Source organism: Taudactylus pleione, unplaced genomic scaffold (assembly GCF_031769625.1).
Source record: "Taudactylus pleione unplaced genomic scaffold, aTauple2 ptg001033l, whole genome shotgun sequence".
In the NCBI taxonomy this organism is placed as follows: Eukaryota; Metazoa; Chordata; class Amphibia; order Anura; family Myobatrachidae; genus Taudactylus; species Taudactylus pleione.
Genome location: NW_028285434.1, coordinates 319,238 through 346,964, shown reverse-complemented (window position 1 = coordinate 346,964; position 27,727 = coordinate 319,238). Strand labels below are relative to the sequence as shown.

The window sequence follows — 27,727 nt, the reverse complement described above, 5'->3', positions numbered from 1 at the left end:
GAGATGGAGCAGCATTAGGTGCAGCAGGAGTAGATGGGTGTCAGGGGCAGGAGGAGGCAGCAGCAGGAGATGGAGCAGCATTAGGTGCAGCAGGAGTAGATGGGTGTCAGGGACAGGAGGAGGCAGCAGCAGGAGATGGAGCAGCATTAGGTGCAGCAGGAGTAGATGGGTGTCAGGGGCAGGAGGAGGCAGCAGCAGGAGATGGAGCAGGAGTAGATGGGTGTCAGGGACAGGAGGAGGCAGCAGCAGATGGAGCAGCATTAGGTGCAGCAGGAGTAGATGGGTGTCAGGGACAGGAGGAGGCAGCAGCAGGAGATGGAGCAGCATTAGGTGCAGCAGGAGTAGATGGGTGTCAGGGGCAGGAGGAGGCAGCAGCAGGAGATGGAGCAGCATTAGGTGCAGCAGGAGTAGATGGGTGTCAGGGACAGGAGGAGGCAGCAGCAGGTGATGGAGCAGCATTAGGTGCAGCAGGAGTAGATGGGTGTCAGGGGCAGGAGGAGGCAGCAGCAGGAGATGGAGCAGCATTAGGTGCAGCAGGAGTAGATGGGTGTCAGGGGCAGGAGGAGGCAGCAGCAGGAGATGGAGCAGCATTAGGTGCAGCAGGAGTAGATGGGTGTCAGGGACAGGAGGAGGCAGCAGCAGGAGATGGAGCAGCATTAGGTGCAGCTTGAGTAGATGGGTGTCAGGGACAGGAGGAGGCAGCATTAGGTGCAGCAGGAGTAGATGGGTGTCAGGGACAGGAGGAGGCAGCAGCAGGAGATGGAGCAGCATTAGGTGCAGCTTGAGTAGATGGGTGTCAGGGACAGGAGGAGGCAGCATTAGGTGCAGCAGGAGTAGATGGGTGTCAGGGGCAGGAGGAGGCAGCAGCAGGAGATGGAGCAGCATTAGGTGCAGCAGGAGTAGATGGGTGTCAGGGACAGGAGGAGGCAGCAGCAGGAGATGGAGCAGCATTAGGTGCAGCTTGAGTAGATGGGTGTCAGGGACAGGAGGAGGCAGCATTAGGTGCAGCAGGAGTAGATGGGTGTCAGGGACAGGAGGAGGCAGCAGCAGGAGATGGAGCAGCATTAGGTGCAGCTTGAGTAGATGGGTGTCAGGGACAGGAGGAGGCAGCATTAGGTGCAGCAGGAGTAGATGGGTGTCAGGGGCAGGAGGAGGCAGCAGCAGGAGATGGAGCAGCATTAGGTGCAGCAGGAGTAGATGGGTGTCAGGGACAGGAGGAGGCAGCAGCAGGAGATGGAGCAGCATTAGGTGCAGCTTGAGTAGATGGGTGTCAGGGACAGGAGGAGGCAGCATTAGGTGCAGCAGGAGTAGATGGGTGTCAGGGACAGGAGGAGGCAGCAGCAGGAGATGGAGCAGCATTAGGTGCAGCTTGAGTAGATGGGTGTCAGGGACAGGAGGAGGCAGCATTAGGTGCAGCAGGAGTAGATGGGTGTCAGGGGCAGGAGGAGGCAGCAGCAGGAGATGGAGCAGCATTAGGTGCAGCAGGAGTAGATGGGTGTCAGGGACAGGAGGAGGCAGCAGCAGGAGATGGAGCAGCATTAGGTGCAGCTCCCGGCCTGTGTTATACACTTTCCCTCTCCCCCTCCCCGGGGGCAGCTGCTGTCACTGACTCATTACCCCGCTCCGGCACCGGCTCTCCCCTCATTATCCCTCATGTGACAGATATAGGAGGCGGAGGGGACACGTGATCGGTCAGCTGACAGCGGTCACATGACGGACATGATACAGTGTAACGGTCACATTACTCTCCGGCGCTGCAGACATGTCACACAGGTAACTCCGGCTCTACATACATGTGCCTCTGACTGCCCTACAGGGAGGTGCGTGTGGCCCTCGGGTGTCAGGAGGGAGGTGCGTGTGGCCCTCGGGTGTCAGGAGGGAGGTGCGTGTGGCCCTCGGGTGTCAGGAGGGAGGTGCGTGTGGCCCTCGGGTGTCAGGAGGGAGGTGCGTGTGGCCCTCGGGTGTCCGTGTAGTGCTGGTAATAACAGAAAACATGGAGTTTCCCTGATAATCTGCGTTTTACTCCTTCTCCCAGGATCCTGTTGCTCCTGGCACTCTGTGTACAGCTAACGCTCCCGGCACAAGGGGTCTACGTGGAGCCAGATCAGAGTCTCAGGTCAGCGATCACTCTAGTGTAATATCATATACTGTATGTTATAGGAGCAGGTTCTATTTCATAGTCGGAACAATAATCTTGTATATAAGTGAATGCAATTAGCGAGCAGCGAATCAGATGTTAAAATCCCAATATTAGTACACATTTCTGCTGGAAGATTCTGTAGCTGTTATAGGTTACGCTGCTAATTCCCCAGTGCACTATAATAACCAGGTCACCGCACCATATGAAAACATACAGGTGGTCAGACGCTTCTACCCGTCACCAAACAGCCCTAATGGCGCTTTTAACCTGAACCCCCCTTGCGGTAAGAAACGTATCTGAGAGGTGTAAACCCTTTTCTGCAGGAGTCATATGTGACCGGGGGAGGGAGCAGGTACAGTCATTGGTATCATACATGTGCTGCCGGGGGAGGGAGCAGGTACAGTCATTGGTATCATACATGTGCTGCCGGGTGAGGGAGCAGGTACAGTCATTGGTATCATATATGTCCTGCCGGGTGAGGGAGCAGGTACAGTCATTGGTATCATATATGTCCTGCCGGGTGAGGGAGCAGGTACAGTCATTGGTATCATGCTGCCGGGAGAGGGAGCAGGTACAGTCATTGGTATCATATATGTCCTGCCGGGTGAGGGAGCAGGTACAGTCATTGGTATCATACATGTGCTGCCGGGGGAGGGAACAGGTATAGTCATTGGTATCATACATGTGCTGCCGGGGGAGGGAACAGGTATAGTCATTGGTATCATACATGTGCTGCCGGGGGAGGGAACAGGTATAGTCATTGGTATCATGCTGCCGGGGGAGGGAACAGGTATAGTCATTGATATCATACATGTGCTGCCGGGAGAGGGAGCGGGTATAGTCATTGGTATCATACATGTCCTGCCGGGAGAGGGAGCAGGTACAGTCATTGGTATCATAAATGTGCTGCCAGGGGAGGGAACAGGTATAGTCATTGGTATCATACATGTGCTGCCGGGGGAGGGAACAGGTATAGTCATTGGTATCATACATGTGCTGCCGGGGGAGGGAACAGGTATAGTCATTGGTATCATACATGTGCTGCCGGGGGAGGGAGCAGGTACAGTCATTGGTATCATATATGTCCTGCCGGGAGAGGGAGCAGGTACAGTCATTGGTATCATATATGTCCTGCCGGGGGAGGGAGCAGGTATAGTCATTGGTATCATATATGTCCTGCCGGGTGAGGGAACAGGTATAGTCATTGGTATCATATATGTCCTGCCGGGGGAGGGAGCAGGTATAGTCATTGGTATCATACATGTCCTGCCGGGGGAGGGAGCAGGTATAGTCATTGGTATCATACATGTGCTGCCGGGGGAGGGAACAGGTATAGTCATTGGTATCATACATGTGCTGCCGGGGGAGGGAGCAGGTATAGTCATTGGTATCATATATGTCCTGCCGGGGGAGGGAGCAGGTATAGTCATTGGTATCATATATGTCCTGCCGGGAGAGGGAGCAGGTACAGTCATTGGTATCATATATGTCCTGCCGGGTGAGGGAGCAGGTACAGTCATTGGTATCATATATGTCCTGCCGGGGGAGGGAGCAGGTATAGTCATTGGTATCATACATGTGCTGCCGGGTGAGGGAGCAGGTACAGTCATTGGTATCATATATGTCCTGCCGGGAGAGGGAGCAGGTATAGTCATTGGTATCATGCTGCCGGGGGAGGGAACAGGTATAGTCATTGATATCATACATGTGCTGCCGGGAGAGGGAGCAGGTATAGTCATTGGTATCATGCTGCCGGGGGAGGGAACAGGTATAGTCATTGGTATCATACATGTCCTGCCGGGAGAGGGAGCAGGTACAGTCATTGGTATCATAAATGTGCTGCCGGGTGAGGGAGCAGGTACAGTCATTGGTATCATACATGTGCTGCCGGGGGAGGGAGCAGGTACAGTCATTGGTATCATACATGTGCTGCCGGGTGAGGGAGCAGGTACAGTCATTGGTATCATATATGTCCTGCCGGGTGAGGGAGCAGGTACAGTCATTGGTATCATATATGTCCTGCCGGGTGAGGGAGCAGGTACAGTCATTGGTATCATGCTGCCGGGAGAGGGAGCAGGTACAGTCATTGGTATCATATATGTCCTGCCGGGTGAGGGAGCAGGTACAGTCATTGGTATCATACATGTGCTGCCGGGGGAGGGAACAGGTATAGTCATTGGTATCATACATGTGCTGCCGGGGGAGGGAACAGGTATAGTCATTGGTATCATACATGTGCTGCCGGGGGAGGGAACAGGTATAGTCATTGGTATCATGCTGCCGGGGGAGGGAACAGGTATAGTCATTGATATCATACATGTGCTGCCGGGAGAGGGAGCGGGTATAGTCATTGGTATCATACATGTCCTGCCGGGAGAGGGAGCAGGTACAGTCATTGGTATCATAAATGTGCTGCCAGGGGAGGGAACAGGTATAGTCATTGGTATCATACATGTGCTGCCGGGGGAGGGAACAGGTATAGTCATTGGTATCATACATGTGCTGCCGGGGGAGGGAACAGGTATAGTCATTGGTATCATACATGTGCTGCCGGGGGAGGGAGCAGGTACAGTCATTGGTATCATATATGTCCTGCCGGGAGAGGGAGCAGGTACAGTCATTGGTATCATATATGTCCTGCCGGGGGAGGGAGCAGGTATAGTCATTGGTATCATATATGTCCTGCCGGGTGAGGGAACAGGTATAGTCATTGGTATCATATATGTCCTGCCGGGGGAGGGAGCAGGTATAGTCATTGGTATCATACATGTCCTGCCGGGGGAGGGAGCAGGTATAGTCATTGGTATCATACATGTGCTGCCGGGGGAGGGAACAGGTATAGTCATTGGTATCATACATGTGCTGCCGGGGGAGGGAGCAGGTATAGTCATTGGTATCATATATGTCCTGCCGGGGGAGGGAGCAGGTATAGTCATTGGTATCATATATGTCCTGCCGGGAGAGGGAGCAGGTACAGTCATTGGTATCATATATGTCCTGCCGGGTGAGGGAGCAGGTACAGTCATTGGTATCATATATGTCCTGCCGGGGGAGGGAGCAGGTATAGTCATTGGTATCATACATGTGCTGCCGGGTGAGGGAGCAGGTACAGTCATTGGTATCATATATGTCCTGCCGGGAGAGGGAGCAGGTATAGTCATTGGTATCATGCTGCCGGGGGAGGGAACAGGTATAGTCATTGATATCATACATGTGCTGCCGGGAGAGGGAGCAGGTATAGTCATTGGTATCATGCTGCCGGGGGAGGGAACAGGTATAGTCATTGGTATCATACATGTCCTGCCGGGAGAGGGAGCAGGTACAGTCATTGGTATCATAAATGTGCTGCCAGGGGAGGGAACAGGTATAGTCATTGGTATCATACATGTGCTGCCGGGGGAGGGAACAGGTATAGTCATTGGTATCATACATGTGCTGCCGGGGGAGGGAACAGGTATAGTCATTGGTATCATACATGTGCTGCCGGGGGAGGGAACAGGTATAGTCATTGGTATCATACATGTGCTGCCGGGGGAGGGAACAGGTATAGTCATTGGTATCATACATGTGCTGCCGGGGGAGGGAACAGGTATAGTCATTGGTATCATACATGTCCTGCCGGGGGAGGGAGCAGGTATTGTCATTGGTATCATACATGTCCTGCTCTCTGTCTACTTTCACTTGTTGTATTGTTGTTAAATAAGGGGGGTGTTAGGGATAGGCTATGGGAGGAGAGGGTGAGGGTTAGGTATGGCTATGGGAGGAGAGGGTTAGGTATGGCTATGGGAGGAGAGGGTTAGGGATAGGCTATGGGAGGAGAGGGTTAGGGATAGGCTATGGTAGGAGAGTGTTAGGGATAGGCTATGGGAGGATAGGGCTAGGTTAAGGGAGGAGAGGGTTGGGCTATGGGAGGAAAGGGATAGGGAAAGGCTATGGGAGGAGAGGATTAGGCTATGGGAGGAGAGGGTTAGGGATAGGCTATGGGAGGAGAGGGTTAGGGATAGGCTATGGGAGGAGAGGGTTAGGGCATAGGTTATGGGAGGAGAGGGTTAGGGATAGGCTATGGGAGGAGAGGGATAGGGATAGGCTGTGGGAGGTGAGGGTTAGGTATAGGCTATGGGAGGAGAGGGTTAGGCTATGGGAGGAGAGGGGTTAGGGATAGGCTATGGGAGGAGAGGGGTTAGGGATAGGCTATGGGAGGAGAGGGTTAGGCTATGGGAGGAGAGGGTTAGGCTATGGGAGGAGAGGGTTAGGGATAGGCTATGGGAGGAGAGGGTTAGGGATAGGCTATGGGAGGAGAGGGTTAGGGATAGGCTATGGGAGGAGAGGGTTAGGGATAGGCTATGGGAGGAGAGGGTTAGGGATAGGCTATGGGAGGAGAGGGTTAGGGCATAGGTTATGGGAGGTGAGGGTTAGGGATAGGCTATGGGAGGAGAGGGATAGGGATAGGCTGTGGGAGGTGAGGGCTAGGGGATAGGCTATGGGAGGAGAGGGTTAGGCTATGGGAGGAGAGGGGTTAGGGATAGGCTATTGGAGGAGAGGGGTTAGGGATAGGCTATGGGAGGAGAGGGGTTAGGGATAGGCTATGGGAGGAGAGGGGTTAGGGATAGGCTATGGGAGGAGAGGGGTTAGGGATAGGCTATGGGAGGAGAGGGGTTAGGTATAGGCTATGGGAGGAGAGGGTTAGGGATAGGCTATGGGAGGAGAGGGTGAGGGTTAGGTATGGCTATGGGAGGAGAGGGTTAGGTATGGCTATGGGAGGAGAGGGTTAGGGATAGGCTATGGGAGGAGAGGGTTAGGGATAGGCTATGGGAGGAGAGGGTGAGGGATAGGCTATGGGAGGAGAGGGTGAGGGATAGGCTATGGGAGGAGAGGGTTAGGGATAGGCTATGGGAGGAGAGGGTTAGGGATAGGCTATGGGAGGAGAGGGTGAGGGATAGGCTATGGGAGGAGAGGGTGAGGGATAGGCTATGGGAGGAGAGGGTGAGGGATAGGCTATGGGAGGAGAGGGTGAGGGATAGGCTATGGGAGGAGAGGGTGAGCGTTAGGCTACGGAAGGGAATGGTCAGGCACTAGGGGGTTGTTAGGCTATGGGAATGAAAGGGTTAGGGTTAGGCACAAGGGGAAGGGTTAGCAATGCTCCCCGCCACAAGTTCCAACAGAAGTCTTTAGGACATCTCTGCCAGAGCCAGAAGACACTATTCGAGCCATCGGACCCGCTGTACCAGGGAAGTTAAACCTAGACATGGTTCCACAAGTGCCAAAGGGCAGACACACTGGCACCTGTAGTCCCACTGTAAAAAACAATAGTACCCATCTAATATTAACACTATTCACATGCACCCAACGGCCAGCGGTGCAAGGAAGAGCCCGGGCTTCAGCCTGGGGTGCTCAAGAGAGGTTGGACCACTTTATTGGGGGGGGGGGGGGGGTCTCCACCTCGCCTGAGATCCCTGGCCTGGGTTGACTAGTCTGGGGTGTTAATGCTTTGGCCCGGGTGACCTGGTTGAAGGATCCCCTGGCTGTGGCATTACACTCCGGGTAGTTTGAGTCCGGTGCAGCCTGCGGGTATCTCACTGATCTGTGCAGCCTGCGGGTATCTCACTGATCTGTGCAGCCTGCAGGTATCTCACTGATCTGTGCAGCCTGCGGGTATCTCCCTGATCTGTGCAGCCTGCAGGTATCTCGCTGATCTGTGCAGCCTGCAGGTATCTCGCTGATCTGTGCAGCCTGCGGGTATCTCCCTGATCTGTGCAGCCTGCAGGTATCTCGCTGATCTGTGCAGCCTGCAGGTATCTCGCTGATCTGTGCAGCCTGCGGGTATCTCACTGATCTGTGCAGCCTGCAGGTATCTCGCTGATCTGTGCAGCCTGCAGGTATCTCGCTGATCTGTGCAGCCTGCAGGTATCTCGCTGATCTGTGCAGCCTGCAGGTATCTCGCTGATCTGTGCAGCCTGCAGGTATCTCGCTGATCTGTGCAGCCTGCAGGTATCTCGCTGATCTGTGCAGCCTGCAGGTATCTTGCTGATCTGTGCAGCCTGCGGGTATCTCGCTGATCTGTGCAGCCTGCAGGTATCTCGCTGATATGTGCAGCCTGCAGGTATCTCGCTGATCTGTGCAGCCTGCAGGTGGGTGTTTGGCAGCGGTCAGACAAAGGGAACTGGGGGATAAACTCAATTACATACACCATCGAAATTACGATTCTTGGTAAATTTGAGTTTTTCACCTGTCAAAAGTCTCCCGTGTTTCAGCGGTGCTGTGAGGGTTTCAACTCTGACCAGACAGGATTCTTAGTAAATTTACCCTGTAGATTTCGCTGTAGGTCAGGCATAGGAAAAACTTGGCACAAGTGTCACCTGTGTGGTCATACATTACCTACTACGTGTACTTCACTCTCTCTTTCTGCCCTAACCCGTACCTTCAAAGTGGAGGAGTTTTTTGCACTAGACCCTCGCACAATCAGAGAACCGAAGTCTGGCCTGCAAAGCCGGCAAAGCCAGGGCCACTGAGCCCTCCCACAGATATGCTGGGTACACACTAAACAATGTGCAAATAACACGATGCTCATCCTGATTTCCCTTAAACACCAGAACAAATAACCTAGTGCGTACACACTGTGCAATCTTACATCTTGTAACGTTTGGTCATTTCATTGTTAACTTTATAACATCAACATTTTGCCTGGTCGTCCGGTTGGGCGTACACACTAGACGATTTGAAGAATATCTTTACACTGCAGGCAGATCTGAAGATGCGATGAATGACGCACACGATATTGCGTACATACTGGACGATATGGACCTTTTGTCTTTGCGATTCGGCTCAAAATGTCAAATTGTCCAATATATATTGTGTAATGTGTACCCAGCTTTAGTTCTGCTTACAGTAAGATAACCGTACAAAATTCCGAAACATGTCTTCATCCCCAGATGACAAATGATCGCCCCAACACGAGGAAAGGACAGGGAAGCCGCTATCCATTACAGGACCCCTCTATGTAGGTGTCCACTAACCGTTCCAGGAGCCCTCTATGTATTAGCGGGGGCACTCAGGAATATGTCTGGCTTGTAATGTTAAGAATCTGCACCCAATGAGGAAAACGTGACCTACTCCTCATGTAGATCATTGTCACTATTGTGCGGACAGTCCTAATAGAGTATTGGTGCTGGAAGCCATATTGTCTATCCTCATGAATGGAGTGAGAGGAGGGAAAGTGATTAGGACACAAGGGGCTGGTGGACGGAGACTGGCTGAAGACCAGGTTTGGTTTAGGGTTGGTGAGGACGTTTGTTCACGGCTCATGTTCAGCAAATAATTCCAAAGAAAATTGTGTTGTAAATTGTTTGTGACATGAGATGTATAATGTGTAGAAGAAGTGAGTATAATCTCTCGCCCCTTTCAGAGTGGTGGTGGGTTCTGTGGTCCTATATCGGACATGGAGAGGTAATGATTGCTCTTCTTATCTGGCAGGATCCCGGAGGGATGGACGCGTGGAGCGCGCATCGCGGCGAGTGATCCTGTCGTACTGACCTTTGCTCTGAAGCAGCAGAATGTGGATAAGCTACAAGAGCTGGTGAGAGGAGTCTCCGATCCCGAATCCTCGCATTATGGTAAATGACCTTCCCCATATTCTGTCTGTGGCACTACATGATATATTATGGATAAGGTTTATATTTGCACATAGACTATATGGCCAGACGTCTGTGGACACCTCTTCCTATTGGTGTGTTTGGCCATTTATGCACAAAATCCAGCTACAGCCCATGCAGTCTCCATAACGAAACCCTTACCGTACAGTGGGTCACACTGCAGAGCTCCGGTGCATCTTGTGTGGCACTGAATTAGAATGCCACCTGTCCGATAGGTCAGTTTGTCACTAAGCTGCCCTCCTAGGTCTGCCCCAGTCACCTGTCCGATAGGTCAGTTTGTCACTTAGCTGCCCTCCTGGGTCTGCCCCAGTCACCTGTCCGATAGGTCAGTGTGTCACTTAGCTGCCCTCCTAGGTCTGCCCCAGTCACCTGTCCGATAGGTCAGTTTGTCACTTAGCTGCCCTCCTAGGTCTGCCCCAGTCACCTGTCCGATAGGTCAGTGCGTCACTTAGCTGCCCTCCTGGGTCTGCCCCAGTCACCTGTCCGATAGGTCAGTGCGTCACTTAGCTGCCCTCCTGGGTCTGCCCCAGTCACCTGTCCGATAGGTCAGTGCGTCACTTAGCTGCCCTCCTGGGTCTGCCCCAGTCACCTGTCCGATAGGTCAGTGCGTCACTTAGCTGCCCTCCTGGGTCTGCCCCAGTCACCTGTCCGATAGGTCAGTGCGTCACTTAGCTGCCCTCCTGGGTCTGCCCCAGTCACCTGTCCGATAGGTCAGTGCGTCACTTAGCTGCCCTCCTGGGTCTGCCCCAGTCACCTGTCCGATAGGTCAGTGCGTCACTTAGCTGCCCTCCTGGGTCTGCCCCAGTCACCTGTCCGATAGGTCAGTGCGTCACTTAGCTGCCCTCCTGGGTCTGCCCCAGTCACCTGTCCGATAGGTCAGTGCGTCACTTAGCTGCCCTCCTAGGTCTGCCCCAGTCACCTGTCCGATAGGTCAGTGCGTCACTTAGCTGCCCTCCTAGGTCTGCCCCAGTCACCTGTCCGATAGGTCAGTGCGTCACTTAGCTGCCTCCTAGGTCGGCCCCAGTCACCTGTCCGATAGGTCAGTGCGTCACTTAGCTGCCCTCCTAGGTCGGCCCCAGTCACCTGTCCGATAGGTCAGTGCGTCACTTAGCTGCCCTCCTAGGTCGGCCCCAGTCACCTGTCCGATAGGTCAGTGCGTCACTTAGCTGCCCTCCTAGGTCGGCCCCAGTCACCTGTCCGATAGGTCAGTGCGTCACTTAGCTGCCCTCCTAGGTCGGCCCCAGTCACCTGTCCGATAGGGTCAGTGCGTCACTTAGCTGCCCTCCTAGGTCGGCCCCAGTCACCTGTCCGATAGGTCAGTGCGTCACTTAGCTGCCCTCCTAGGTCGGCCCCAGTCACCTGTCCGATAGGTCAGTGCGTCACTTAGCTGCCCTCCTAGGTCGGCCCCAGTCACCTGTCCGATAGGTCAGTGCGTCACTTAGCTGCCCTCCTAGGTCGGCCCCAGTCACCTGTCCGATAGGTCAGTGCGTCACTTAGCTGCCCTCCTAGGTCTGCCCCAGTCACCTGTCTGATAGGTCAGTGCGTCACTTAGCTGCCCTCCTAGGTCTGCCCCAGTCACCTGTCCGATAGGTCAGTGTGTCACTTAGCTGCCCTCCTAGATCTGCCCAGTCACCTGTAAGTGCTGTTATTGTGAAAGGATATGGTCTATGAGCAGCTACCGCTCAGCCGTGAAGCGCGTGGGGTCACACGTAAGTCTGTTCTCAGATACCACACCCGCCGCCGGGGCCCAAGCTTCCTTAGTAAGCACGTGATGGATTGTTTCTCAATGACCAATCGGCACCTTCCTTGTGCATCGCCAGACGACGAGTGGTGTAAGGGGAAACCGCCATTGGACCCCGGAGCAGCGTAAATTACGGTAACATCGAAGCACATCGAGCAGCCGTGCAGACCTGTCTCATGTACAGCGGCTCTCCTGACAACGCTGCGCAGGAGATCAGTATGGCTAATTTATGTACGCCGTGTGACTGTGTGGAAATGGTAGGACCCCCCACCCCCCCCCCCCCCAGTTCCCCTCCCCAAATACTGACTGCCTGTCACTCACTCTGCGAATGAGTTCAATGTGCGTGGCTGCGTGCGGGTTAGCAAGACAATGGGCAGTGCGGCTTATACACAATGGCTCAGGCCTCAGTGACAGCAGATTGGAGAAGACCCCGTGTCAGCATACAATGCCCCTGCTGCACCAAGATTAGCGTGGAAGAACCCGACCTCAGTCCCCATGGAACGCTGACTGTAAGCCTTATCGCCCAGCGTACGTCCCTGACCTAGCCAGTGCTCCTGTGGCTGAATGGAGAGTGTAGGCCGTTATAGCATCAAAGAGGGGGAGGGGTCATTCCATAGTAATAACCATGTTTTTGGAATGAGATGTTCAACAAGCGCATACGATGTGCGAGCTTCTGGTGTCCAAACGCTTTTGCCCATGTACTGTATATCTAATTTTACTGTTGACCATGATATCACTCAGAAGTTATTCACTGCAGGCTGCCATATTTCTAAGCTCAAACTTGGATTAATAGAAACTGTAAGGGGGATGGCAGCTGCTTAGAGGATGAGCCCCGCTGAGATCAGAATATTTGAAAATGGGGTTTTCTGCATGAACTAAAGCGCCAAGTGCAAAACTAGACGACAGCTGAGGCTCCCAGCTGCCAGCATCACTGGTCCCAGTAGCCACAGAGCAGTGATGTCACATGGCTGACATCACCCGTATACATTCTATTATTATGGCAGTAAAGGCTTATATGGCTGCCAACCGCGAAATACAATACATTACTGGAATAATATGCTTGCATCAGCGTACCATATAACAATCATCCACAAACCCCATACAACAATCATCCACATACCCCATACAACAATTCATCCACATACCCCATATAACAGTCATCCACATACCCCATATAACAGTCATCCACATACCCCATATAACAGTCATCCACATACCCCATATAACAGTCATCCACATACCCCATACAGCAGTCATCCACACAACCCCATATAGCAGTCATCCACATACCCCATATAGCAGTCATCCACATACCCCCATATAGCAGTCATCCACATACCCCCATATAGCAGTCATCCACACACCCCATATAACAAACATTTACAAACAAAACATAGATCTCTCTTCTGATTTGGGAGAATTATTATGTATTATGATCTACCTGGTCCCACAGCCTAATAATTCTGTGTTAACTATACAACTTCTCAGGTAATTCCATTCAGATATCAGGTTGCAGCACATATGTCTCTTCATACATCTAACCAAAATACGCCGTGGGGCGCAAAATGCCAAGTGTGAGTGAGCCGCCAGGTCCAGTGTAACTCTGCTAATTACAGGCGCCTTTTTTTTATTTTTGCCCCGGAAAATTAGTCCTAGTCGCAATGCGATGAAACTAGGATACACCATAGACTGTGCTGAGTAATGTGATATGTGACACCTGTATATCTGTGTGCTCCTGAGTCTGTATATGGTGAGACTGTGCTGAGTAATGTGATAGGTGACACCTGTATATCTGTGTGCTCCTGAGTCTGTATATAGGAGACTGTGCTGAGTAATGTGATATGTGACACCTGTATATCTGTGTGCTCCTGAGTCTGTATATAGGAGACTGTGCTGAGTAATGTGATATGTGACACCTGTATATCTGTGTGCTCCTGAGTCTGTATATAGGAGACTGCGCTGAGTAATGTGATATGTGACACCTGTATATCTGTGTGCTCCTGAGTCTGTATATAGGAGACTGCGCTGAGTAATGTGATATGTGACATCTGTATATCTGTGTGCTCCTGAGTCTGTATATGGAGACTGCGCTGAGTAATGTGATATGTGACACCTGTATATCTGTGTGCTCCTGAGTCTGTATATAGGAGACTGCGCTGAGTAATGTGATATGTGACACCTGTATATCTGTGTGCTCCTGAGTCTGTATATAGGAGACTGTGCTGAGTAATGTGATATGTGACACCTGTATATCTGTGTGCTCCTGAGTCTGTATATAGGAGACTGCGCTGAGTAATGTGATATGTGACACCTGTATATCTGTGTGCTCCTGAGTCTGTATATAGGAGACTGCGCTGAGTAATGTGATATGTGACACCTGTATATCTGTGTGCTCCTGAGTCTGTATATAGGAGACTGTGCTGAGTAATGTGATATGTGACACCTGTATATCTGTGTGCTCCTGAGTCTGTATATAGGAGACTGCGCTGAGTAATGTGATATGTGACACCTGTATATCTGTGTGCTCCTGAGTCTGTATACGGGAGACTGTGCTGAGTAACGTGATATGTGACACCTGTATATCTGTGTGCTCCTGAGTCTGTATATAGGAGACTGCGCTGAGTAATGTGATATGTGACACCTGTATATCTGTGTGCTCCTGAGTCTGTATACGGGAGACTGTGCTGAGTAACGTGATATGTGACACCTGTATATATGTGTGCTCCTGAGTCTGTATATGGGAGACTGCGCTGAGTAATGTGATGTGTGACACCTGTATATCTGTGTGCTCCTGAGTCTGTATATGGGAGACTGCGCTGAGTAATGTGATATGTGACACCTGTATATCTGTGTGCTCCTGAGTCTGTATATGGGAGACTGCGCTGAGTAATGTGATATGTGACACCTGCATATCTGTGTGCTCCTGAGTCTGTATATGGGAGACTGCGCTGAGTAATGTGATATGTGACACCTGTATATCTGTGTGCTCCTGAGTCTGTATATGGGAGACTGCGCTGAGTAATGTGATATGTGACACCTGTATATCTGTGTGCTCCTGAGTCTGTATATAGGAGACTACGCTGAGTAATGTGACACCTGTATATCTGTGTGCTCCTGAGTCTGTATATGGGAGACTGCGCTGAGTAATGTGATATGTGACACCTGTATATCTGTGTGCTCCTGAGTCTGTATATGGGAGACTGCGCTGAGTAATGTGATATGTGACACCTGTATATCTGTGTGCTCCTGAGTCTGTATATGGGAGACTGCGCTGAGTAATGTGATATGTGACACCTGTATATCTGTGTGCTCCTGAGTCTGTATATAGGAGACTGCGCTGAGTAATGTGATATGTGACACCTGTATATCTGTGTGCTCCTGAGTCTGTATATGGGAGACTGCGCTGAGTAATGTGATATGTGACACCTGTATATCTGTGTGCTCCTGAGTCTGTATATGGGAGACTGCGCTGAGTAATGTGATATGTGACACCTGTATATCTGTGTGCTCCTGAGTCTGTATATAGAGACTGCGCTGAGTAATGTGATATGTGACACCTGTATATCTGTGTGCTCCTGAGTCTGTATATGGGAGACTGCGCTGAGTAATGTGATGTGTGACACCTGTATATCTGTGTGCTCCTGAGTCTGTATATAGGAGACTGCGCTGAGTAATGTGATATGTGACACCTGTATATCTGTGTGCTCCTGAGTCTGTATATAGGTGACTGCGCTGAGTAATGTGATGTGTGACACCTGTATATCTGTGTGCTCCTGAGTCTGTATATAGGAGACTGCGCTGAGTAATGTGATATGTGACACCTGTATATCTGTGTGCTCCTGAGTCTGTATATAGGAGACTGCGCTGAGTAATGTGATATGTGACACCTGTATATCTGTGTGCTCCTGAGTCTGTATATAGGTGACTGCGCTGAGTAATGTGATATGTGACACCTGTATATCTGTGTGCTCCTGAGTCTGTATATAGGAGACTGCGCTGAGTAATGTGATATGTGACACCTGTATATCTGTGTGCTCCTGAGTCTGTATATGGGAGACTGCGCTGAGTAATGTGATATGTGACACCTGTATATCTGTGTGCTCCTGAGTCTGTATATAGGAGACTGCGCTGAGTAATGTGATATGTGACACCTGTATATCTGTGTGATCCTGAGTCTGTATATGGAGACTGCGCTGAGTAATGTGATATGTGACACCTGTATATCTGTGTGCTCCTGAGTCTGTATATGGGAGACTGCGCTGAGTAATGTGATAGGAGCACACAGATATACAGGTGTCACATGAGTCTGTATGTGGGAGACTGAGCTGAGTAATGTGATATGTGACACCTGTATATCTGTGTGCTCCTGAGTCTGTATATGGGAGACTGTGCTGAGTGATGTGATATGTGACACAGGTATATCTGTGTGCTCCTGAGTCTGTATATGGGAGACTGCGCTGAGTAATGTGATATGTGACACTTGTATATCTGTGTGCTCCTGAGTCTGTATATAGGAGACTGCGCTGAGTAATGCTATGTTATATACTCTGTGTCCTGTTGTAATGAATCCTGTGAGTAGCTGGTATGAGTCAGACCTGGGGGAATGTGAGCCTCAATATTGGCCTCAGCAAAGTACTAACCATAGACTATGCCTGATGTCTGTCTCCCTCAGGTCAGTTCCTGTCCCTGGACGAGCTCCGTACCTTGGTCCAACCATCCCGGGACACCCTTAGGACAGTAAGGACCTGGCTGGAGAAGCATGGGGTTGAGGAGTGTAGCAGTGTCCTGACCAGAGACTTCTTGCAGTGCCAGACACAGGCCAGGTCAGTTTCCTGCTAGCATCACCATGACACACCTGGGTCATCTCCCCATAGACTCCTGCCCTCCATCCGGCTCTTGTCTGACTCTTCCGATCGGTCTCAGGTCTTCCTCTGTCTCCTGTCCTATTCCGCCTTTCAGTCCTTGTTTTCATTTACTTGCACCGCCCGCTATTTCAGGATTATCTGCCGTCATACACTATGTCTGGCTGCCTCTGTAATAAGTGCTGGAAGGAGCTGGGATGTCCCTCTGTAATAAGTGCTGGATGTAGCTGGGATTTCCCTCTGTAATAAGTGCTGGAAGTAGCTGGGATGTCCCTGTGTAATAAGTGCTGGAAGGAGCTGGGATGTCCCTGTGTAATAAGTGCTGGAATTAGCTGGGATGTCCCTGTGTAATAAGTGCTGGAAGTAGCTGGGATGTCCCTGTGTAATAAGTGCTGGAAGTAGCTGGGATGTCCCTGTGTAATAAGTGCTGGAAGTAGCTGGGATGTCCCTGTGTAATAAGTGCTGGAAGTAGCTGGGATGTCCCTGTGTAATAAGTGCTGGAAGTAGCTGGGATGTCCCTGTGTAATAAGTGCTGGAAGTAGCTGGGATGTCCCTGTGTAATAAGTGCTGGAAGTAGCTGGGATGTCCCTGTGTAATAAGTGCTGGAAGGAGCTGGGACGTCCCTGTGTAATAAGTGCTGGAAGTAGCTGTGTAATAAATGCTGGAAGTAGCTGGGACGTCCCTGTGTAATAAGTGCTGGAAGTAGCTGGGACGTCCCTGTGTAATAAGTGCTGGAAGTAGCTGGGATGTCCCTGTGTAATAAGTGCTGGAAGTAGCTGGGACGTCCCTGTGTAATAAGTGCTGGAAGTAGCTGGGATGTCCCTGTGTAATAAGTGCTGGAAGTAGCTGGGATGTCCCTGTGTAATAAATGCTGGAAGTAGCTGGGACGTCCCTGTGTAATAAGTGCTGGAAGTAGCTGGGATGTCCCTGTGTAATAAGTGCTGGTAGTAGCTGGGATGTCCCTGTGTAATAAGTGCTGGAAGTAGCTGGGATGTCCCTGTGTAATAAGTGCTGGAAGTAGCTGGGATGTCCCTGAGCGCTCCCTCCATGTCCCGTCCCCCCCCCCCCCCCCCCCCCCCCCCCCCGGTTGTATCATGCTGCGCACCCTAATCCAGCCCTTGTGCCTCCTTTTGTTGCAGCACTGCAGAATCTCTGCTCCCTGGTGCCCAATTCCATCGTTATATGAAAGGAAATATGAGTGTGGTGAGATCCAGCTCCCCGTACTCGCTGGTCCCGGAGGTGGCCGCACACATTGACTTTGGTTAGTTATAAATGGGAGGTACAGGCTCCGGTCACTGGTAATAAACCATTGTTTCACTGTAAAATAAGGGGACAGAAAAACATGAATTGGGAGAGGGGGGGTGTAACGGTGGACAGGCAGACACCTGTCTCTGCGTGGGGAGAGGGCAGGATAAGCAGACACCTATCTACGTGGGGAGAGGGCAGGATAAGCAGACACCTGTCTACGTGGGGAGAGGGCAGGATAGACGGACACCTGTCTGCGTGGGGGAGAGGGCAGGATAGACGGACACCTGTCTGCGTGGGGAGAGGGCAGGTTAAGCAGACGCCTGTCTCTGCGTGGGGAGAGGGCAGGATAGGCGGACACCTGTCTCTGCGTGGGGAGAGGGCAGGGTAAGCAGACACCTGTCTACGTGGGGGGACGGCAGGATAAGCAGACGCTTGTCTCTGCGTGGGGAGAGGGCAGGATAAGCAGACCCCTGTCTCTGTGGGGAGAGGGCAGGATAAGCAGACCCCTGACTCTGTAGGGAGAGGGCAGGATAAGCAGACCCCTGACTCTGTAGGGAGAGGGCAGGATAAGCAGACCCCTGACTCTGTAGGGAGAGGGCAGGATAAGCAGACCCCTGTCTCTGTAGGGAGAGGGCAGGATAAGCAGACACCTGTCTCTGTGGGGAGAGGGCAGGATAAGCAGACACCTGTCTCTGTGGGGAGAGGGCAGGATAAGCAGACCCCTGTCTCTGTGGGGAGAGGGCATGAAAGGCAAACACCTGTCTATGTGGGGGGGCGGCATGATAGGTGGACACCTGTCTCTGCGTGGGGGGAGGGCAGGGTAAGCAGACACCTGTCTACGTGGGGGGACGGCAGGATAAGCAGACACCTGTCTCTGCGTGGGGAGAGGGCAGGATAAGCAGACCCCTGTCTCTGCGTGGGGAGAGGGCAGGATAAGCAGACACCTGTCTCTGCGTGGGGAGAGGGCAGGATAAGCAGACACCTGTCTCTGCGTGGGGAGAGGGCAGGATAAGCAGACACCTGTCTCTGCGTGGGGAGAGGGCAGGATAAGCAGACCCCTGTCTATGTGGGGAGAGGGCAGGATAGGCAGACACCTGTCTATGTGGGGGGACGGCAGGATAAGCAGACACCTGTCTCTGTGGGGAGAGGGCAGGATAAGCAGACCCCTGTCTCTGTGGGGAGAGGGCAGGATAAGCAGACCCCTGTCTATGTGGGGAGAGGGCAGGATAAGCAGACCCCTGTCTCTGTGGGGAGAGGGCAGGATAAGCAGACCCCTGTCTCTGTGGGGAGAGGGCAGGATAAGCAGACCCCTGTCTCTGTGGGGAGAGGGCAGGATAAGCAGACCCCTGTCTCTGTGGGGAGAGGGCAGGATAAGCAGACCCCTGTCTCTGTAGGGAGAGGGCAGGATAAGCAGACCCCTGTCTCTGTGGGGAGAGGGCAGGATAAGCAGACCCCTGTCTCTGCGTGGGGGGAGGGCAGGATAAGCAGACACCTGTCTCTGTGGGGAGAAGGCAGGATAAGCAGACCCCTGACTCTGTGGGGAGAGGGCAGGATAAGCAGACCCCTGACTCTGTGGGGAGAGGGCAGGATAAGCAGACACCTGTCTCTGTGGGGAGAGGGCAGGATAAGCAGACCCCTGACTCTGTGGGGAGAGGGCATGATAAGCAGACACCTGTCTCTGTGGGGAGAGGGCAGGATAAGCAGACCCCTGTCTCTGCGTGGGGAGAGGGCAGGATAAGCAGACACCTGTCTCTGCGTGGGGAGAGGGCAGGATAAGCAGACACCTGTCTCTGCGTGGGGAGAGGGCAGGATAAGCAGACACCTGTCTCTGCGTGGGGAGAGGGCAGGATAAGCAGACACCTGTCTCTGCGTGGGGAGAGGGCAGGATAAGCAGACACCTGTCTCTGCGTGGGGAGAGGGCAAGATAGGCAGACACCTGTCTACGTGGGGGGACGGCAGGATAAGCAGACGCTTGTCTCTGCGTGGGGAGAGGGCAGGATAAGCAGACCCCTGTCTCTGTGGGGAGAGGGCAGGATAAGCAGACCCCTGACTCTGTAGGGAGAGGGCAGGATAAGCAGACGCTTGTCTCTGCGTGGGGAGAGGGCAGGATAAGCAGACCCCTGTCTATGTGGGGAGAGGGCAGGATAAGCAGACCCCTGTCTATGTGGGGAGAGGGCAGGATAGGCAGACCCCTGTCTATGTGGGGAGAGGGCAGGATAGGCAGACACCTGTGTATGTGGGGGGACGGCAGGATAAGCAGACCCCTGTCTCTGTGGGGAGAGGGCAGGATAAGCAGACCCCTGTCTCTGTGGGGAGAGGGCAGGATAAGCAGACCCCTGTCTCTGTGGGGAGAGGGCAGGATAAGCAGACCCCTGTCTATGTTGGGAGAGGGCAGGATAAGCAGACCCCTGTCTCTGTGGGGAGAGGGCAGGATAAGCAGACCCCTGTCTATGTGGGGAGAGGGCAGGATAAGCAGACCCCGGTCTCTGTGGGGAGAGGGCAGGAGAAGCAGACCCCTGTCTCTGTGGGGAGAGGGCAGGAGAAGCAGACCCCTGTCTCTGTGGGGAGAGGGCAGGAGAAGCAGACCCCTGTCTCTGTGGGGAGAGGGCAGGAGAAGCAGACCCCTGTCTCTGTGGGGAGAGGGCAGGAGAAGCAGACCCCTGTCTCTGTGGGGAGAGGGCAGGAGAAGCAGACCCCTGTCTCTGTGGGGAGAGGGCAGGAGAAGCAGACCCCTGTCTCTGTGGGGAGAGGGCAGGAGAAGCAGACCCCTGTCTCTGTGGGGAGAGGGCAGGAGAAGCAGACCCCTGTCTCTGTGGGGAGAGGGCAGGAGAAGCAGACCCCTGTCTCTGTGGGGAGAGGGCAGGAGAAGCAGACCCCTGTCTCTGTGGGGAGAGGGCAGGAGAAGCAGACCCCTGTCTCTGTGGGGAGAGGGCAGGAGAAGCAGACCCCTGTCTCTGTGGGGAGAGGGCAGGAGAAGCAGACCCCTGTCTCTGTGGGGAGAGGGCAGGAGAAGCAGACCCCTGTCTCTGTGGGGAGAGGGCAGGAGAAGCAGACCCCTGTCTCTGTGGGGAGAGGGCAGGAGAAGCAGACCCCTGTCTTTGTGGGGAGAGGGCAGGAGAAGCAGACCCCTGTCTCTGTGGGGAGAGGGCAGGAGAAGCAGACCCCTGTCTCTGTGGGGAGAGGGCAGGAGAAGCAGACCCCTGTCTCTGTGGGGAGAGGGCAGGAGACGCAGACCCCTGTCTCTGTGGGGAGAGGGCAGGAGAAGCAGACCCCTGTCTATGTGGGGGGACGGCAGGAGAAGCAGACCCCTGTCTCTGTGGGGGGACGGCAGGAGAAGCAGACCCCTGTCTCTGTGGGGAGAGGGCAGGAGAAGCAGACCCCTGTCTCTGTGGGGAGAGGGCAGGAGAAGCAGACCCCTGTCTCTGTGGGGAGAGGGCAGGAGAAGCAGACCCCTGTCTCTGTGGGGAGAGGGCAGGAGAAGCAGACCCCTGTCTCTGTGGGGAGAGGGCAGGATAAGCAGACCCCTGTCTCTGTGGGGAGAGGGCAGGAGAAGCAGACCCCTGTCTCTGTGGGGAGAGGGCAAGATAGGCAGACACCTGTCTACGTGGGGGGACGGCAGGATAAGCAGACGCCTGTCTCTGCGTGGGGAGAGGGCAGGATAAGCAGACCCCTGTCTCTGTGGGCAGAGGGCAGGATAAGCAGACCCCTGTCTCTGTGGGCAGAGGGCAGGATAAGCAGACCCCTGTCTCTGTGGGCAGAGGGCAGGATAAGCAGACCCCTGTCTCTGTGGGCAGAGGGCAGGATAAGCAGACCCCTGTCTCTGTGGGCAGAGGGCAGGATAAGCAGACCCCTGTCTCTGTGGGCAGAGGGCAGGATAAGCAGACCCCTGTCTCTGTGGGCAGAGGGCAGGATAAGCAGACCCCTGTCTCTGTGGGCAGAGGGCAGGATAAGCAGACCCCTGTCTCTGTGGGCAGAGGGCAGGATAAGCAGACCCCTGTCTCTGTGGGCAGAGGGCAGGATAAGCAGACCCCTGTCTCTGTGGGGAGAGGGCAGGATAAGCAGACCCCTGTCTCTGTGGGGAGAGGGCAGGATAGGCGGACACCTGTCTATGTGGGGGGACGGCAGGACACCTGTCACTGTAACGTAGCAGACAGACCCGCACTCGCACACAGAACATGGGCATCCTGCGTATCATGTTACTCAGCCGAAGCTGCTTGTGCTGGCTATTTGCATTGCTTTGGGACTAAGATGCATTTGAATGTAAAAAGTCGCACGAGAAGACACTAGGCGCGACTAGAAGGGCTGTTTAGCGCACAAGGAGGCCAAATGTATGAGGACCCATCTGTAGCTGGACATGGCTGTCTTTCTTTCCGCAGTGGGGGGACTGCATCGGTTTCCAGCTGAGAGGAAAGTCCTGAGAAGATCCGAGAACAAGCAAAGCAACCTGGGAGCAGCGTTTCACCTGGGGGTTACTCCGTCTGTGCTGCGCGAGAGGTACAATCTGTCCACCAGTGATATCGGGACTCACCCCAACAACAGCCAAGCCTGTGCCCAGGTATGAGTTACTGTGTGTATAATACCCCAGCAGTGCCCACCAACTGCCAGGCCTGTGCCCAGGTATGAGTTACTCCGTGTATATAATACCCCAGCAGTGCCCCCCAACAGCCAGGCCTGTGCCCAGGTATGAGTTACTCCAAGTGTGTATAATACCCCAACAGTGCCCCCCAACAGCCAGGCCTGTGCCCAGGTATGAGTTACTCCAAGTGTGTATAATACCCCAGCAGTGCCCACCAACAGCCAGGCTTGTGCCCAGGTATGAGTTACTCTGTATAATACCCCAGCAGTGCCCCCCAACAGCCAGGCCTGTGCCCAGGTATGAGTTACTCCAAGTGTGTATAATACCCCAGCAGTGCCCACCAACAGCCAGGCCTGTGCCCAGGTATGAGTTACTCCGTGTGTATAATACCCCAACAGTGCCCACCAACAGCCAGGCCTGTGCCCAGGTATGAGTTACTCCAAGTGTGTATAATACCCCAGCAGTGCCCACCAACAGCCAGGCCTGTGCCCAGGTTTGAGTTACTGTGTGTATAATACCCCAGCAGTGCCCACCAACAGCCAGGCCTGTGCCCAGGTATGAGTTACTCTGTGTATAATACCCCAGCAGTGCCCACCAACAGCCAGGCCTGTGCCCGGGTATGAGTTACTCCAAGTGTGTATAATACCCCAGTAGTGCCCACCAACAGCCAGGCCTGTGCCCAGGTATGAGTTACTGTGTGTATAATACCCCAGCAGTGCCCACCAACAGCCAGGCCTGTGCCCAGGTATGAGTTACTCTAATTGTGTATAATACCCCAACAGTGCCCCCCAACAGCCAGGCCTGTGCCCAGGTATGAGTTACTCCAAGTGTGTATAATACCCCAGCAGTGCCCACCAACAGCCAGGCCTGTGCCCAGGTATGAGTTACTCTGTGTATAATACCCCAGCAGTGCCCCCCAACAGCCAGGCCTGTGCCCAGGTATGAGTTACTGTGTGTATAATACCCCAGCAGTGCCCACCAACAGCCAGGCCTGTGCCCAGGTATGAGTTACTCTGTGTGTATAATACCCCAGCAGTGCCCCCCAACAGCCAGGCCTGTGCCCAGGTATGAGTTACTCTGTGTGTATAATACCCCAGCAGTGCCCCCCAACAGCCAGGCCTGTGCCCAGGTATGAGTTACTCTGTGTGTATAATACCCCAGCAGTGCCCACCAACAGCCAGGCATGTGCCCAGGTATGAGTTACTCTGTGTTTATAATACCCCAACAGTGCCCACCAACAGCCAGGCCTGTGCCCAGGTATGAGTTACTGTGTGTATAATACCCCAGCAGTGCCCACCAACAGCCAGGCCTGTGCCCAGGTATGAGTTACTGTGTGTATAATACCCCAACAGTGCCCACCTACAGCCAGGCCTGTGCCCAGGTATGAGTTACTGTGTGTATAATACCCCAGCAGTGCCCACCAACAGCCAGGCCTGTGCCCAGGTATGAGTTACTGCAAGTGTGTATAATACCCCAACAGTGCCCACCAACAGCCAGGCCTGTGCCCAGGTATGAGTTACTGTGTGTATAATACCCCAACAGTGCCCACCAACAGCCAGGCATGTGCCCAGGTATGAGTTACTCTAATTGTGTATAATACCCCAACAGTGCCCACCAACAGCCAGGCCTGTGCCCAGGTATGAGTTACTCTAATTGTGTATAATACCCCAACAGTGCCCCCCAACAGCCAGGCCTGTGCCCAGGTATGAGTTACTCCAAGTGTGTATAATACCCCAGCAGTGCCCACCAACAGCCAGGCTTGTGCCCAGGTATGAGTTACTCTGTGTGTATAATACCCCAGCAGTGCCCCCCAACAGCCAGGCCTGTGCCCAGGTATGAGTTACTCCAAGTGTGTATAATACCCCAGCAGTGCCCACCAACAGCCAGGCCTGTGCCCAGGTATGAGTTACTCCGTGTGTATAATACCCCAACAGTGCCCACCAACAGCCAGGCCTGTGCCCAGGTATGAGTTACTCCAAGTGTGTATAATACCCCAGCAGTGCCCACCAACAGCCAGGCCTGTGCCCAGGTTTGAGTTACTGTGTGTATAATACCCCAGCAGTGCCCACCAACAGCCAGGCCTGTGCCCAGGTATGAGTTACTCTGTGTATAATACCCCAGCAGTGCCCACCAATAGCCAGGCCTGTGCCCAGGTATGAGTTACTGTGTGTATAATACCCCAGCAGTGCCCACCAACAGCCAGGCCTGTGCCCAGGTATGAGTTACTCTGTGTATAATACCCCAGCAGTGCCCACCAACAGCCAGGCCTGTGCCCATGTATGAGTTACTCCAAGTGTGTATAATACCCCAGTAGTGCCCACCAACAGCCAGGCCTGTGCCCAGGTATGAGTTACTGTGTGTATAATACCCCAACAGTGCCCCCCAACAGCCAGGCCTGTGCCCAGGTATGAGTTACTCCAAGTGTGTATAATACCCCAGCAGTGCCCACCAACAGCCAGGCCTGTGCCCAGGTATGAGTTACTCTGTGTATAATACCCCAGCAGTGCCCCCCAACAGCCAGGCCTGTGCCCAGGTATGAGTTACTGTGTGTATAATACCCCAGCAGTGCCCACCAACAGCCAGGCCTGTGCCCAGGTATGAGTTACTCTGTGTGTATAATACCCCAGCAGTGCCCCCCAACAGCCAGGCCTGTGCCCAGGTATGAGTTACTCTGTGTATAATACCCCAGCAGTGCCCCCCAACAGCCAGGCCTGTGCCCAGGTATGTGTTACTCTGTGTGTATAATACCCCAGCAGTGCCCCCCAACAGCCAGGCCTGTGCCCAGGTATGAGTTACTCTGTGTGTATAATACCCCAGCAGTGCCCACCAACAGCCAGGCATGTGCCGAGGTATGAGTTACTCTGTGTTTATAATACCCCAACAGTGCCCACCAACAGCCAGGCCTGTGCCCAGGTATGAGTTACTGTGTGTATAATACCCCAGCAGTGCCCACCAACAGCCAGGCCTGTGCCCAGGTATGAGTTACTGTGTGTATAATACCCCAACAGTGCCCACCTACAGCCAGGCCTGTGCCCAGGTATGAGTTACTGTGTGTATAATACCCCAGCAGTGCCCACCAACAGCCAGGCCTGTGCCCAGGTATGAGTTACTGCAAGTGTGTATAATACCCCAGCAGTGCCCACCAACAGCCAGGCCTGTGCCCAGGTATGAGTTACTGTGTGTATAATACCCCAACAGTGCCCACCAACAGCCAGGCATGTGCCCAGGTATGAGTTACTCTAATTGTGTATAATACCCCAACAGTGCCCACCAACAGCCAGGCCTGTGCCCAGGTATGAGTTACTCTAATTGTGTATAATACCCCAACAGTGCCCCCCAACAGCCAGGCCTGTGCCCAGGTATGAGTTACTCCAAGTGTGTATAATACCCCAGCAGTGCCCACCAACAGCCAGGCTTGTGCCCAGGTATGAGTTACTCTGTGTGTATAATACCCCAGCAGTGCCCCCCAACAGCCAGGCCTGTGCCCAGGTATGAGTTACTCCAAGTGTGTATAATACCCCAGCAGTGCCCACCAACAGCCAGGCCTGTGCCCAGGTATGAGTTACTCCGTGTGTATAATACCCCAACAGTGCCCACCAACAGCCAGGCCTGTGCCCAGGTATGAGTTACTCCAAGTGTGTATAATACCCCAGCAGTGCCCACCAACAGCCAGGCCTGTGCCCAGGTATGAGTTACTCTGTGTGTATAATACCCCAGCAGTGCCCACCAACAGCCAGGCCTGTGCCCAGGTATGAGTTACTGTAAGTGTGTATAATACCCCAGCAGTGCCCACCAACAGCCAGCCTGTGCCCAGGTATGTTACTGTAAGTGTGTATAATACCCCAGCAGTGCCCACCAACAGCCAGGCCTGTGCCCAGGTATGTTACTGTAAGTGTGTATAATACCCCAGCAGTGCCCACCAACAGCCAGGCCTGTGCCCAGGTATGAGTTACTGTAAGTGTGTATAATACTATAGCAGTGCCCGCTAAGTTACTAGTCTGCACCCATTGGGGATAAGCTGGCTGTGCAGGAATATGTGGGAAGAGTCATACAGTGATATACGCTCGTCATAGTGACCTGATCTGCGCACACAGGGTTTGAAAAATGACAATTAGGAGCTGATTGGCTGGAAGGTAATCTCCTTCCACTTATAGTAAAAAGACCCTTATGTAACAGTAACTGCCCTCTACATCTGGTGTTTCATTTATAGGGGGCACTGTGTGATAGGTGTAATACAGGTTCCCTGTGTATAGTAATGTGAGGCACTGTGTGATAGGTGTAATACAGGTCCCTGTGTATAGTATATAGCACATAACAGTATAATAGGAATGCTGTCATTATAGTAATGTGAGGCACTGTGTGATATGTGTAATACAGGTTCCCTGTGTATAGTAATGTGAGACACTGTGTAATAGGTGTAATACAGGTTCCCTGTGTATAGTATATAGCATATAACAGTATAATAGGAATGCTGTCATTATAGTAATGTGAGGCACTGTGTGATAGGTGTAATACAGGTTCCTGTGTATAGTATATAGCACAGAGCACATAACAGTATAATAGGAATGCTGTCATTATAGTAATGTGAGGCACTGTGTGATGTGTGTAATACATGTTCCTGTGTATAGTATATAGTATATAGCACATAACAGTATAATAGGAATGCTCTGTCATTATAGTAATGTGAGGCACTGTGTGATATGTGTAATACAGGTTCCTGTGTATAGTATATAGCACATAACAGTATAATAGGAATGCTCTGTCATTATAGTAATGTGAGGCACTGTGTGATGTGTGTAATAGAGGTTCCCTGTGTATAGTATATAGCACAGAGCACATAACAGTATAATAGGAATGCTCTGTCATTATAGTAATGTGAGGCACTGTGTGATAGGTGTAATACAGGTTCCCTGTGTATAGTATATAGCACAGAGCACATAACAGTATAATAGGAATGCTGTCATTATAGTAATGTGAGGCACTGTGTGATGTGTGTAATACATGTTCCTGTGTATAGTATATAGCACATAACAGTATAATAGGAATGCTCTGTCATTATAGTAATGTGAGGCACTGTGTGATGTGTGTAATATAGGTTCCCTGTGTATAGTATATAGCACATAACAGTATAATAGGAATGCTCTGTCATTATAGTAATGTGAGGCACTGTGTGATGTGTGTAATAGAGGTTCCCTGTGTATAGTATATAGCACAGAGCACATAACAGTATAATAGGAATGCTCTGTCATTCTAGTAATGTGAGGCACTGTGTGATGTGTGTAATACAGGTTCCTGTGTATAGTATAGAGCACATAACAGTATAATAGGAATGCTGTCATTATAGTAATGTGAGGCACTGTGTGATATGTGTAATACAGGTTCCTGTGTTTAGTATATTGCACATAACAGTATAATAGGAATGCTCTGTCATTATAGTAATGTGAGGCACTGTGTGATGTGTGTAATACAGGTTCCCTGTGTATAGTATATAGCACAGAGCACATAACAGTA

At 52.6% G+C, this 27,727-nt stretch overlaps 1 protein-coding gene across 2 annotated transcripts in view; it reads left to right on the top strand.

The window, feature by feature from the left end:
• The first annotated feature begins 1,666 nt into the window (after nt 1-1,666).
• The window catches only part of TPP1 (tripeptidyl peptidase 1), a 92,910-nt gene continuing 66,849 nt past the window's right edge, over nt 1,667-27,727 (top strand). The window contains exons 1-6 of one of the 2 annotated variants that reach the window (XM_088461327.1): nt 1,667-1,773; nt 2,036-2,116; nt 9,611-9,750; nt 16,203-16,353; nt 17,532-17,653; nt 22,017-22,195. In XM_088461327.1, coding sequence (XP_088317453.1) covers nt 1,763-1,773; nt 2,036-2,116; nt 9,611-9,750; nt 16,203-16,353; nt 17,532-17,653; nt 22,017-22,195 — 684 coding nt within the window. In that variant the 5' untranslated portion in view covers nt 1,667-1,762. The remainder of the gene's footprint in view (nt 1,774-2,035; nt 2,117-9,610; nt 9,751-16,202; nt 16,354-17,531; nt 17,654-22,016; nt 22,196-27,727) is intronic. The other variant, XM_088461328.1, reaches the window with a different exon arrangement.